Here is a 15,006-nt window from a genome sequence, read left to right on the forward strand (position 1 = left end):
TCTCATTTTTCTACAAAATGATATTAGGTAAGCAAAAAAGTATTGTGTTATCTTAAAGTTATTTCCTTTCTTTGGCTTATATATTTAAGTCAAAGGAATAATCTTACATGTGTATTACAATAAGTAGTTCATTGGTAGCTTTTTTTTTAACTTCCTGTGATGACTTAATTTCAGTTAAGCAATAGAGATCATTCAGTCATGTTTCATTAGTGCTTGTAGATTAGGGTGGTAGAGGCATAAGTGAAATTACTAGTATTTTGTGTTATTTGAACTGTTTGCTGTGGAATTTAGTACTAATAATATTTTCTTTGGTACTCTGAAAGGAAGTGTGCCACATTAAAGAGTTTTACTTCAAGCTTTTTGCTTCCTTAAACATAATATTTTACCTGTATTCTTGAATTTCAGGAGGACTTGTGATTGGTGGAGTACTATCTCCAGATGCAGTAGTACCTAAAAGGAAAGCAAAAGGAAACATAGAAAAAGTCAACAAAGTAGCTAATGGGAAAAGGATCTGTCTTGATAACACTGAAAGAAGTATGAACTTATTCTTGAAAGTAACTTTTAGATTTTATTACTTTTTTTAAAAATTTATTATTTGGGGGAGAGTGAGAGAGAGAGAATGAGAATACTCCCATTCAGTGTTCACTTCCCAAATGCTTGTAGCTGGAGTCAGGCCACATTGAAGACAGGGGTCTGGAATTCAGTCCAGGTTTCCCATGTGGGTGGCAAGACCTAAATACGGGAGTCATTACTTCTTCCTCCTGGTGTCTGCTGTCAGGAAGCTGGGATCAGGAGCCAGACCTGGGTATTGAACCAGGCATTTTGAAGTGGGATGTGAGGGTCCTAACCAGTGTTTTAGCCACTAGGCCAAATGCTTGCCCTAAATTTTATTTTTAATAATATAATACTTTGAGAAGAAACTGCAAAATTTGAAATTTACTTCTAAGGACTTCAGACATGATACTATAGATTAAATTTACTTTTAGTATGTACTTTTCTCCAAATTCTTAAAAGATAAATCATTTATAGCATTGTATAAAACATTTCCTCTTGAACAAATTATCCATGCCCAGACTGTGGTTACAGTAGATATTTTAATGAATTCTTAAACGTATTATACAATCCCCACCATCTTAGAGAATATGCATTCTGTTACTTGATTTGATTATGTAAGAGTTGACATATATTATAGACTCACCAAAAATAGCAAGTTTAAGGAGTTTCCTTCCATGCTAAATCATTGTGAGGTTTTGAATTTGGATATTTATTTAAGAAGCAGTCGTTTATAAATAAGAGACTATTATGTCTCAGGTCAGTTTCTTTTACAGCTTATTTATAGATTAATTTGGACTGGACTTTGATAATTGAGAAGAATTTTGAGTGGTTTGTGTTTCAATGGTATTTCTTTTGCAGAGAACAGATTAATGGTAAATCTAGATATACCTCTAGGAGATCCTTGTCAACCAACAAGGGTAAAGGATCCAGAAACAAGAGAGTTTATTCTCATGGGTAAGCTAAGGGCTGCTACTGAAAATACTTAACAATGAGTTAAGAACAAACTGGTGGCTTGGTGATTGACTTGTCTTCTTTCCCTTTCTCACACAAATGCTTTGAACCTTGCAGTTTAATAAAGGGTCTAATTCCAGTAAGTAGCCTCTATCAGGGGAACTCGGTAGGGTATTGATAGCGACAACCTTCAGGAGACAAGTAATACCATGCATTTGTCCTCTGGGGTAAAATTACTAACATCATGAGTATTGGTTCTACCAACTGTGGCAGGGTCTTCTTTGACCATGTGGACAGGGGCTGTTGATGGGGGATTATAGCAAGGTAGTTGTCAGATACTAGGACACACTCATACTCTGGGGCCAGGCACAGATTATAGGCTAACACTGATACCTTCTGTGCCTGTGGATCCTGATAATGGTACGTGGGATGTAAAACCTTTGTGAGGATAAATAGTAAGGTTCTCAGTCAGCTGTACAATGCCAGACTTAACCTTAATGCTGGCACAAAGTCCTGTAAAACCTCCTGCCCAGTTAGAGGGACATCAAACATGGTGTCTCTGAGAGGCCTTGGGGGTTCCTAAGAGATGAGTTATGGTGGAGTGGAAGATTAGAAAATGTTGATCTATTTACCAACTAGACAATACTTAACATATAAGAAATATTTTAAAACTCCTGTGACAATAGCAATAGCTACTGAAGACTATTTGTCCTACCTCAGAAAGCAAACAGGTCACACCTAGAAGGCAGTAATAGTTTTCCTTTTTAAAATTTGGGCTATGAAATAGGTTACATTTGACATCTTAAGTTAATGCCTTAACAAAGTCATTTCTATATTCAGATTATTTATTTGACAGCAGATCTAGAAGTACATAGAGTTTTGTTTAGTGTAAAAACCATTGCTGTGCTTTACCAATTTAGAAGAGTTGTGTTTTCAAGAGTACACTTTTTGCCCATTTCATAAATCTACAAATACGTATTTTTCATATTCCATAGTCTTTGTGATCACTAAGATTCTTAAACATGTAGAGGAATAGAGTCAGAAACTGATTATAAAAGGGTGTATTTGTAGGTTTGGAAAGATTTGTAACAAAAAGGAAATTTTGAAAGTGAGATCATAATTTGTGAATAACACATAAAACTGATTTATAATAATAATATAGTGCTTGGATATTCACAACAACTCTATAATGTAGATAAAATACTATTTTTCCATTCTATAGAAAAGGAAATTGAGGCAAAGAACAAAGGAGAGGGCAAATTATATAACTTGCCTAAAGTCATAGAGATAATTAATAAAGCAGGCAGGATTTGGCCTTGACATTTTAGTTCCAGAGTCACTGATCTTAATCTATTTTGTCTCTATAAGGCGATTTGTGTCTGGAAATACTTTTATTATATAGATGTATATGTATATCATGTTTTTGAACAATATCATTGCTATGGCTTTATATTTGTATTACTGTTTTCCCCATAGATCTTATAAGGCCACGAGATACCTACCAGTTTTTTGTTGAGCATGGTGAGTTGAAAGTATATAAAACATTGGATACACCCTTTTTTTCTACTGGAAAATTAATATTAGGACCACATGAAGAAAAGGGAAAGCAGCATGTTGGCCCAGATATATTAGTGAGTATACTTCTTCATTTATTTATGTTTTGCTAGGTATAACTCTTGATTTATTGAATTTAAAAGTAGTTAAAATGCCATTTTCACAGAAATGAAATCTTATTACTATACTGCACAGAGAAGTTTTTTTATTTGTTAAATCTGTTTAGAGTTAGTCAGTTGATGGTTATTTAAGTGCTCTGTTCTATAGGTATCACTGTAACCTTAAGGTTCAGAAGTTTAAGGAATTGTCTTTACCCAAAGAATCTTAGAATATAAATTTGCAAACAAATCATTAAAATTTTAGAGCTCGAAGAATTTATAGAGAGTAAGTCTAATTCCACATTTCTCTGAACATGCATTTGAGAATAGAGAGTTTCATAGACTTCAAAAATAACTTAGGGTACAGCCCTGGCCATTGAGGTTGTTTGGGAAGTAAATCCGTGGATGGGAGCTCTGTTTCTCATTGTCTTTCCTGCCTTTTAGATTGGGGGAGAAAAAAACAAATCACATAACCCATTAACAGTAGACTCAGGACAAAGAGCTAGTTGCATCAATAACTACTAAGTAATATACTATTATATGTAATAGGCTGAAGGTAGGAGATTCAAAGTAGATCTCTCCTCTCTTCCCTCACTTCCTTTTGAAGACATACATTGAAACATTGGTCTGTTTATACACATGCCTACATTTCTGTGTTCTGAATTTGAAAATTTTGAGAATTTGAAAGCGTTGAATTTCCTTTTTTTTTTTTTTTTTTTTTTGAAGATTTATTTATTTGAATGGCACAGTTACAGAGAAAGAGAGGGAGAGACAGAGACTGATCTTTTGTCCACTGGTTCACTCCCCAAACGGCTGCAAAAGCTAGAGCTTGATCTACCCAAAGCCAGGAGCCAGGAGCTAGGAGCTTCTTCCAAGTCTCCCATGTGGGTCCCAGGGCTTGAGCACTTGGACCATTTTCCACTGCTTTTGCAGGTGCTTTAGCAAGGAGCTAGGTTGGTGGAGCAGCTGGGACTCAAAACAGTGGCTAGCGCCACAGGTGGCGGCTTTACTCGCTGGCCATGGCACCAGCCGGAACACATTGAATTTTAACACTATTTAACAAGGCAGCATATAAAAAATGTTTAAGTATTTTTCAGTATGTGACATTTCAGGACTCTAGGAAATCCATGTCCCAAATTGAAGTGCTTCTGTTATAGCTCTGGTTGTGCTCCCAATTCCAGCTTCCTGATAATGTGCACCCTGTGAGGCAGCAGATGATGGACCAAGTAGTTGGCCACCTGCCACCCACATAGGAGACCTGGATTGAGTTTCTGATTCCCAGTTTCAGCCTGGCCCAACCATGGCCATTGGGGGCATTTAGGGAATGATTCAGTGGATGGGGAATCTGTCTCTCTACCTTTCAAATAAAATGATTTAAAAATTTTTTAAATTCTTTTAAATCACAAAATCAAAGCTCACAAACCGTGAAGATCCTTACGTTTATATTAACGAAGAAATGCAAATTGAGGAAAGGCAAAGAAAACGTACATACGATAGCTAAAGATTAATTTATTACTACACTAGTATAACTAATATCCTGATTTAAAAGAATTAAAAGTATTCATTAATCCAATCTTTTATTTTAATGCCTTCCAAAAGATGTGTTTATTTGTTTGAAAGACAGTGACAGAAAGAGAGAGAGAGGGAAAGAGAAAGAGATCCTTCATCTGCTGCTTTGGTAGTAGTAGCCCAGTGCTGTACCTCCAGGTATTATTTAAAGAAAAATAGCACATTTTAAAAAGAGTAGATGGTCCCTGTATGATGTTAAACAATAATGAAGATAAAATTTATGAATGTCATTATTGAACTAATATTAGTTACCAATTAAACTGTAACACTTTATTAAAGAAAAGGAAATTTGAATAGTAATGTGTTTAATCTGGTTAGTAGGCAAAGAAATGCACATTTTAAAACAAATGACACTTCATAATTAGTGAGTTAATAATTTAGAATTTTATTCCAATAATTAGAATAATTTAGGATGTAACCTATGAATATCATTTCTAAAAATTTTTCCTAGGGAAATAACTTAAAAGGGGATAAATTGATCATATGTGTTTTTTTTTTTGTAATGTTGACAGTAGTGGCAAAAATTGAAAAGAAATATACTACAGAAGGAAAATGGTTGTAGTTTTATTTTCACTTAATAACTATCATATGATATAATAAGCAGTTATAAAAATATAGCACCAACATGATCTAGCAATATACTGATCATCTTAACATCAGTTTAAGCATGTTGTTTTGAAGAATAGCCATGTAAGATGACTTATAGGATAAATATTTAAACAAATGTTTAAGAAAATTCTTTACTTTTCTGATTAGAATTTGACTTTTCTCATTAGAATTTAAAAATGTGGAGTACAAAAAGTTGAGGAAAGGCCGGCGCCGCGCCTCACTGGGCTAATCCTCCGCCTGCGGCACTGGTACCCCGGCTTCTAGTCCTGGTTGGGGCACCGGATTCTGTCCCGGTTGCTCTTCTTCCAGTCCAGCTCTCTGCTGTGGCCCGGGAGTACAGTGGAGGATGGCCCAAGTCCTTGGGCCCTGTACACGCATGGGAGAGCAGAAGGAAGCACCTGGCTCCTGGCTTCCGATTGGCGAAGCACGCCGGCTGTAGCAGCCACTTGAGGGGTGAACCAACGGAAAAAAGAAGACCTTTCTCTCTGTCTGTCTCTCTCACTGCCTAACTCTGCCTGTCCAAAAAAAAAAAAAAGTTGAGGAAAATAATGTCCTATTGTGTGGTTACAGTGATTTTCATTTCTTTGAACTTTTCGTATGGAAGTCAGAGTTAAGAGTTTTTTTTTAATAATAAGAAAAATATTGTTACATACATTTTAAAAACTGGATGCACACTTATATAAATAAATTGTTTTGAAAAAGTAAAGGAGACAAGTTAGAGAACTGGCATAGACCGTTAGCTTTCCTTAAACACAATGCCAGGAAATCTGTAGAAGCAGGTTAAGCCACCTCCACCTGCAGAACTGACATCCCAAATGAGCACTGGATGGCTTCTTGGCTGCGCCACCTCTAATCCAGCTCCTTGCTAATACTCTGGGAAAGCAGCAGCAGATGACCCCTGTGCTTGGGTTTCTGCACACACAAGGGAGATCTGCATGGAACTCCTGGCTTGAAGTGTTGGCTTTTAGAAAGTGTGCAGGTTTCTTTGGTTCATGGCCTCTTTTAGTGCCAGGAACAGTGCAAAATGAATTTCTCTCTCTCTCCCCCTCATTTATCCTCTGCTTCCAGAAGAAAGTTTTCTGTTTTAAAGGCTCATGTTGTTAGATCGGGCCCATTTTGATTATCAAAGATAATCTTTCCATCTCAAGTTCCCATTTGCCTGGGGCCGGTGCCGTGGCTCACTTGGTTAATCCTCTGCCTGTGGTGCCTGCATCCCATATGGGTGCTGGGTTCTAGTCCCGGTTGCTCCTCTTCCAGTCCAGCCCTCTGCTGTGGCCCGGTAGGGCAGTGGATGATGGCCCAAGTGCCTGGCTCCTGGCTTTGTATCGGCTCTGGCCGTGGTGGCCATTTGTGGAATGAACCAGCAGACAGAAGACCTTTCTCTCTTGTCTCTCTCTCTCTCTCACTGTCTAACTCTGTCAAAAAAAAAAAAAAAAAAAATCCCATTTGCCATGTAATGTCACATATTTATGAGTTCTGGAGACCAGAGCCTGGACATCTTTAGGGAGTCTTTATTCTGCCTACCACATTTACTTTAAGGTACCTTAGACTTTAGATATTGTGATTCAATTTAAAATGATCTCCTTATTCTTAATTTTACAGGTCTTTTATGTTAATTTTGGTGACCTTTTGTGTACGTTACATGAAACACCTTATCTAATAACTACTGGGGATTCGTTCTTTGTTCCTTCAGGTAAGAATAATTAAAGACATTTTAATTCACACATAATATCCGTAAAACACTCATAAGCACCATGGAAATGCAGGCTATAGTGGTAAAGAAAAAGTGATGTGACTGGTCCAAAGCAGCTTGATACATAATTTTCTTTCATTTTATCATTAAATAAGCATATTAGCATTTTAATACATGCAAATTGAATGGAAGTTGTTTATTGCTGAATATAAAAATTGTTGTTAATGTTGTATTTCAGGGTAGAAGGAACATTCTTTCTCATGTTGTCTCTAAGATACTGTGTATTCTGATTTTAATGTGTTATTTTATACATTAAGAACAATGTGCTTTAGAAAGCATCAACAAACACAAATCAGTAGAAACAGGTACTTTTGTATTTGTTGTTAAGAGTAGCATTTGCCTTTTATAAATTTGGGAGTTTTATTTAACATTGTACCTTTTACAGTAACATTGTACATAGCTATATCTGCATATGTCTGGCTTAGGGAATCTGCAGAAGTTCCAAAGACCTAATAAATATTGGTTTCAGAAAGAGATGTTTCCCTTCCTACACCCATGAGTAACTTATCTGTGCGTTTGTTACCAGATGGATGAGAAGTTTGCATTCTTTCAAGCCTTATTTGGATATGTGGTGGAACTTTGAGTTTATAAAGGGATTAAATGAATATTTTTTTGGGTTAGGTGAAATGCTTTTGTGTCATGCGCTTTAACTGTCAGGTGATGACTAAACACTTAGTTCAAAGGCAATCATTTCTATGAAAATTATTTTCTTTTCACTTTTAGGTAATTATTACAACATCAAAAATCTCCTAAATGAGGAAAGTGTTCTTCTTTTTACTCAGATAAAAAGATGAAAAATGAAGCCAATTTAAATACCTGTATGTATATATGTATATGGATTTATGTACACATGTAACAAATGTTTGTATAGTTGGGACAATTACCTTTGTGTTACTTGTGATATTTTAAAATAAAAATTTTATTCAGTTTTGTGTAAACTTGTATTAGGTAAACATTTTAAACTTCTACATGTAGCTCCCAATTTTTCCATAAATATACACATGACCTGAGGTGATGCCTATTTTTATGTTATTTTGATAATTTGAAAAGAATACCAAAATCATTGCTCCCACAATGAAATACATGGTGTTTCATTGTGAGTGACTACTGACTTCAATGTTTATTCCTTTATCAAAATATTTTCTAAGTATTGGTTTTAAGTGATTGATCATTAAATGATCTAATAGTAGAGACCTGTGATAAATGGTATCTCTGTATTAGTTTCCCATGGCTGCTGTACCAAAATAACTACAAACTTCAGACTACAAAAATTTATCGTCTCAGTTCCAAACAGTAGAAGTCTGAACTCAAGGTGTAATCAGGCCTCTGATGTTTCTGAAACATATAGGGGAAGACCCTTCCTCCTGTCTTCTGAACTCCTGGTGGTTTCTTGGCAGTCTTTGGCATTTCTTGGGTTGCAGCTGCAACGCTTCCATCCTTGCTTCCCTTGTCACGTGGTGTTCTTGCCTCTTGTTTCTGTCTTTGCACAGCACCCATGCAACTATTAACATGTACACACTTTTTCAGTGGTCTTTTTGTTGATAGTTTCCGCTGGAGGTGTGTTCTTTGCCATTGCTTTTTGTGTGGCTTTCTTTTTCTTTTAATGTTAAAATGAAATACTATAATAAATAAATTAAGCGAATGGGTCTAATCTTCATTTTTTGAATAGAGATATAAGCTATTCACTTTGAAGAAATTTATAATTCATGGTAAGTTATCCTTAGACTAACCTATTTTTCAAGTCTATTTAATAAATAAAATATAAATATTCAAAACAGATTTAGGAGTGGGGTATTAAGAGAAAGGTGATAAAGTTTTGTGTGTTTTTCTTTTAGGCCTTTGCTTTTATTTTATTTCCCTGCCTTGAAAATGGAGAGTTGTTTCTTTTTATGACAAATTTGCTGTTAATTATGATTTCAAAAGTGATAATTATAATGCGAATTTTACTTCTGCTCTTGTATTTCAGTTTGGTTATATTTTCTGTACATAAAGATACTATATGTTTATACAATAGACTTATAAATAAATTTTAGCTGGAGATATATTGAATAGTCTGGTAACATTATCACTAGATTTTTCTTAAAAAAAACATTAATTGGACATTTTCAGTAATTTTCTTGTCTATAACCACCCTAAAGTATTACATGTACTCATTATATTTGGAGTTGTTTCATGATTATATCAATACCAAATTTAATATTTTTAAGTTTCTTTGAACCATAAAAGTTTTTCAGAACTGCTAGTGAAGTATTATTTACTTAAATATAAATACTTTTTAAAATAATTACTGGATCTTTTATTACATACCTGTTTTGTAGTGTTGATAAATATTATCATTTTAGGTAGATGTCAAATTAGGAATTTCATTTTTTATAAAATTTCAGAATAATGAAACAAAGGAAAACTAAGATTACTTATTTGCATCTATGGTTAATGACATTTTAAATTCTAGCTATTCCTTTGTTGGAAGTGATCTGAGCTTGAATTTGTCATGTGAACCAAGTATTTAGACATTGACATTATGTTAGGAATGAATGGATCTCTTTTGTTCATTGATCCCCATTTTTGGTAACTCTCACTTTCAAATATAAGCTTCAGCTCTATTTCTTCCCAGTTTCTGAGCTCCATGGGAACACAATAAGAAAAGGGAAGATAATATTGGTTCTTCTAAAGAAATTTTATGCTTATTCTGAAATGAAATAGTAAAGAAATTAATACTTTTCACATGACCCTTTTGTCTCAAATACTGACATAGAAATGTGTTTTCAGGATGACAAGGAAAAAGTAGTTAGCTACAAATAAACATATTTTAAAAATAAGCTTTTTAAGGCTGGTGCCGCGGCTCAATAGGCTAATCCTCTGCCTTGCGGCGCTGGCACACCGGGTTCTAGTCCTGGTCGGGGCGCCAGATTCTGTCCCTGTTGCCCCTCTTCCAGGCCAGCTCTCTGCTGTGGCCCGGGAGTGCAGTGGAGGATGGCCCAGGTCCTTGGGCCCTGCACCCGCATGGGAGACCAGGAGAAGCACCTGGCTCCTGGCTTCGGATCAGCGCGGTGCGCTGTCCGCAGCGGCCGTTGGAGAGTGAACCAACGGCAAAGGAAGACCTTTCTCTCTGTCTCTCTCTCTCTCTCACTGTCCACTCTGCCTGCCAAAAAAAAAAAAAAAAAAGCTTTTCACCTTAGTATTGGCTCGCAAATGTATGCATCAGTGTGTTTATGTAAATGTCACGGCAAGATAATATGATAGGCGATGTTGAACTTTATCAGAAAATGTATAGTGGGTTAATGAAAACTTTTGGAAATTTATTAGCTTTTTGTTACCTAAAATACTTCCAAGAAGTTACTTAGGAGGGAATGTTTTTTTTTTTTTTAAATTTTATTCAAGGTGTACACATTTCATGTATTTCATATATAGGTTCAGTAACATAGTGATTCTTTCCACCCTAATCTGCTTCCTACCCACACTGCCATCCTTCTTTCTCCTCCATCTCCTATTCCCATTCTTATTTTTTAAAGAGATCTATTTTCAGTTAAATTTATACTCACTGTTAACCCTACACTAAATAAAGAGTTCAAAAAATAGTATGAAGGAAAAAAATAATTGTTCCTCAACAGTTGAGACAAGGGCTTTTCAAAATCATGGCATCTCAAATTGTCAATTTCATGCCTATAGTTTACCTTTTAGGTACTGTATTACCACACTTCAGGGGGAACAAATTGTATTTGTCTTTTTTGGGACTGGCTTATTTCAATAATTATAATTGTATCCAGTTGATTCATTTTGTTGCAAATGACAGAATTTCTTTTTTTTTCTTTTTTTTTTTTTTATCACTATGTAGTATTGCATAGTATATATATACCATAATTTCTGTATCCAGTTTTCAGCTGAGGCCATCTGGAATGATTCCATATCTTAACTATTGTGAATTGAGCTGCAATAAACATGGGGGTACAGATCACTCTTTCATATGCTGATTTCTTTTTGGAGTAAATTCCCATAAGTGGGATGGCTGGGTCATACGTAGGTCTATATTCAGGTTTCTGAGGTATATATATTGTCTTTCACAGTGGCTACACCGGTTTGCAGTCCCACCAACAGTGAATTAGGGTACCTTTTTCCTCATATCCTCACTAGCATTTGTTGTTTGTTAATTTCTATATGAGAGGAGCCAGCGCTGTGGTGTGGTTTAAGCCACTGCCTGCAGTGCCAGCATCCCATTTGGGTACCGGTTCAAGACCCTGCTGCTCCACTTCCTGTCCAGCTCTTTGCTATGGCCTGAGAAAGCAGTGGAAGATGGCGCAAGTCCTTGGGCCCCTGCACCCACATGGAAGACCTGGGAGAAGCTCCTGGCTCCTGGCTTCAGACTGGCGCAGCTCCGGCCGTTGGGGACAATTGGGGAACCAGCACATGAAGCTCTCTCTATCTCTCTCACTCATTCTCATTCTCATTCTCTCTCTCTCTGTCTCTCTCTTTCTATCTGCCTCTCCTCTCTGTGTGTAACTCTTTCAAATAAAATAAATTTTAAAAAATAATTTCTTTATGAGAACCATTCTGACTGGGGTGAGGTGAAACCTCATTGTGGTTTTGACTTGCATTTCTGTGTCTGTTGGCCATTTGAATTTCCTCTCTTGAAAAATGCCTGTTCAAGTTCTTTGTTTATTTCTTTAAATGGATTGTTTGTTTTGTTCTTGTTTAATTTCCTGAGCTCTTTATTGATTCTGGATATTAATCCTTTATCAGTTGAATAAGTTTTCAAATATTTTGTCCCATTCTGTTGGCTGCCTTTTCACTTTGCTGAGTTTTTTCTGGAGTACAGAAGCTTCTGAACTTGATGTAATCCTATAGGTCAATTTTGGCTTTGATTACCTGTGGTTCTGGGGACTTTTCCAAGAAATGTTTTCCCATGCCAATGTCTTGCAGAGTTTCCCTAGTGTTCTCTAGTAATTTGATGATATCATGTTGTAGATTTAGGTCATTGATCCATTTTTAGTGGGTTTTTGTGTAAGGTGTAAGGTAGGGGTCTTTTTTCATACTTCTACGAATGGAGATCCAGTTTTCCCAGCACCATTTGTTGAAGAGACTGTCCTATCTCTGGGATTGGTGTCCAGTGTGACAGTGTGATAGAAACTTGAAGAGGTGGGATCTAGGGATGGGTGTTGTGACTTAGGAGTTAAGCTGCAACTTGGGATGCTAACATCCCATTTAAAAGTGCCAAGATCAAGTTCCACCTCCACTTTTGATCCAGTTTCCTTCTCGTTTGTATCTTCAGAGGCAGCAGATGATGGCTGTAGTGCTTGGGTTCCTGCCACCCACATGGGAGCCCTGGATGGAGTTCCTGGCTCTTGCTTCTGCTTGGCCCAACCCTTTAATCTTGTCTGCTGTGGGCATTTGGGGAGCATGTGAAAGATCTCTCCCAGCCAGCAGGTATAGTGCACATGTGTGATTCAGGGATTTTACCAGAGGAAAAATTGGCTCTCTCCACTGACTGAGTCTGGCTGGGAGGACTGTTGGGACTGGGTACCCACATATGACTGTGAGGTACCCCCAGCCTCTCAAAATGGCACAGGCTTTGGGGCTCTGGGCTCAAAATGCCAAAGAGAGCACCTACAGCCAGCTGCACAAAGGATCTTTGCAGTCCTCAGTGTGAGCCCGGATCTTGCTGCAGTGACCCACCCAGGCAATCAGGGAGCTCTGAGCACACAGTTACTGCCCAGAGAAGCAGTTACATCCTTGGTCCTCTCTTGAAATGACAGAATTCCGGTGTCTCAGCACTCAAGGCTCCCAAAGTCACAGGGTGCAGAGGCTCCATTCCACCCTGCTAGCCTGTCCCATCCACAGAGAGGCTGAGACATTTCCAGAGCCCTGGATGGAGTTCCTGGATCTTGGCTTCTGCTTGGCCCGACCCTGTAACCCTGTTGTGGGCATTTGGGGAACATGTGAAAGATCTCTCCCACTCCTTCCCCCATAAATGGATTAACATACATCTCAGGATTGTGTTGGTTTCCACTAGCCATGGTTGCTACAATGCAAGGCCACCCCTCAAGCTCAGCCCCTTCTACTCACTGGTTCCCTGCTTCTGTACTGCATTGTGATGCAAACACTGTGCTGTTTTGACCTAGCCACCAGAGTCCTGAGACCAATGAATCTCTGTATGAAGTACCCTGCCTCAGGTATTTTGTTATAGCAACACAAAATGGATTAAGACAGTTTCTCATACTTCATGAACACAGTGTCTTGAGATTTAGCCTCTGTGTTACATTTATCGTTTGCTCATCTTTTATGGCTGTGCCATCCCCCCTGTGTGTGTGTGTGTGTGTGTGTATCACTTTTGTTTTCCTCCTGATGGATGGACATCTTGGTTTTTCACTTTTGGACTATTCTGAGTAAAGTTCTTTATGGACATGTGTCCCCCCTTTACCTTTGGTTAATACTTGGTGGAATGGTTAGGTTAAAGTAAACATATATGTGGTTAATGTTATGAGAAACTGCCAAACACTTTCCCAAAGTGGTTGCTTCATTTTGTATTCCCATGATCAAATTAGGAAAATTGCAGCTGGTTCATATCCTCACAGACATTTGATATTGTCAGTTTTAATTTTAGTAGATTTGGAATGGAAGCACATTGTGAAGATTGGGCACATGATAGTGTGGCTACTCTATCTTGTCTTTGACACAGTGTAAATAAAATGATTTGTCACTTAGGAAGATTTATATTTCCTTGAAAACTGATAATTTTATATGTTTTTTTGTGTACTTTTCTGTGTGCTGACAGTTTATATATCTTTTGTGTTTATTCAAGTATCTTGCTCAGTTTGAAATTAGATAGTTCATCTTTTTGTTATTGAGATATAGAAATTATAGAGATGAGTTCTTCATTGGAAATTTGTATGATGAAAATTTTCTACTAGTATAGGATTACAACCCATTTCTATGATGTATATCACATATATATCTCATTTGTGTATGTATATGTATATCTATAAATAATGTTTTAGATTTAATCCACAGTTCCTGGTGCTTAACTTCCTCCCCTGGACAGGCCCCTAGAAACTCAGATAATAGGTCATAAGACCTGTTTCTTTTTTTTTTCCCCTTAAATATTTTTTATGTATTTATTTGAGAGGGAAAGAGTGCTGGTTCACTCCCCAAATGGCCACAACAGCCGGAGCTGGACCAATCCAAAGCCAGAATCCAGGAGCTTCTTCCAGGTCTCCCATGCAGGTGCAAAGTCCCAAATGCTTGGGCCATCTTCTGCTTTCCCAGACCAGAGCAGAGAGCTGGATCAGAAGAAGAGCAGCCAGTATTAGAACTGGAGCACATGGGCCCAGCGCTGTGGCTCAGTGGGTTAATGCCCTTGCCTGCAGCACTGGCATCCCATATGGGTACCGGTTCAAGACTCAGCTGCTGTATTTCCAATCCAGCTCTCTGCTATGGCTTGGGAAAGCAGTAGAAAGATGGCCCAAGACCTTGGGCCTCTGCACCTGTGTGGGAGACCTGGAAGAAGCTCCTGGCTCCTGGCTTCGGATCTGCGCAGCTCCGGCCATTGCGGCCAATTGAGGAGTGAACCATCAGATGGAAGACCTCTCTCTGTCTCTCTCTCCTCTCTCTGTGTAACTGTGTAACTCTTGACTTTCAAATAAATAAATCTTTAAAAGAAAAAACAGAACGGGCCTCATATGGGATGCTGGCACTGCAGGCAGAGGATTAACCTACTATACCACAGCACTGGCCCCAAGACCTATTTCTTACTAGAGGGGTTAAGCTCCATACCCACAAGCAAGGAATGCTGAAGTTTCTAAACAGATGGTCCCTGCTGGGTTTCCCCATCCAGTCTACTGGAAATTATGCCTATACAGTGAAGCTTCCATAAAAATCCCGAAGCACAGGGTTTGGCAAACTTCCAGCTAGCTGAATATGAGG

At 37.7% G+C, this 15,006-nt stretch overlaps 1 protein-coding gene across 3 annotated transcripts in view; it reads left to right on the top strand.

Annotated features, from left to right (window-relative positions):
• Positions 1-8,979, top strand: part of CENPC (centromere protein C) — a 57,260-nt gene extending 48,281 nt beyond the window's left edge. The window contains exons 15-19 of one of the 3 annotated variants that reach the window (XM_062198784.1): positions 406-534; positions 1,414-1,509; positions 2,983-3,137; positions 6,939-7,029; positions 7,813-8,979. In XM_062198784.1, the coding sequence (XP_062054768.1) occupies positions 406-534; positions 1,414-1,509; positions 2,983-3,137; positions 6,939-7,029; positions 7,813-7,883 (542 nt within the window). In that variant the 3' untranslated portion in view covers positions 7,884-8,979. Of the gene's footprint in view, positions 1-405; positions 555-1,413; positions 1,510-2,982; positions 3,138-6,938; positions 7,030-7,812 lie in introns of those variants that run through there. The other 2 variants (XM_062198785.1, XM_062198786.1) reach the window with 2 other exon arrangements.
• The last annotated feature ends 6,027 nt before the right edge of the window (positions 8,980-15,006 follow it).

This window comes from Lepus europaeus, chromosome 8, assembly GCF_033115175.1.
Source record: "Lepus europaeus isolate LE1 chromosome 8, mLepTim1.pri, whole genome shotgun sequence".
Classification (NCBI taxonomy): domain Eukaryota; kingdom Metazoa; phylum Chordata; class Mammalia; order Lagomorpha; family Leporidae; genus Lepus; species Lepus europaeus.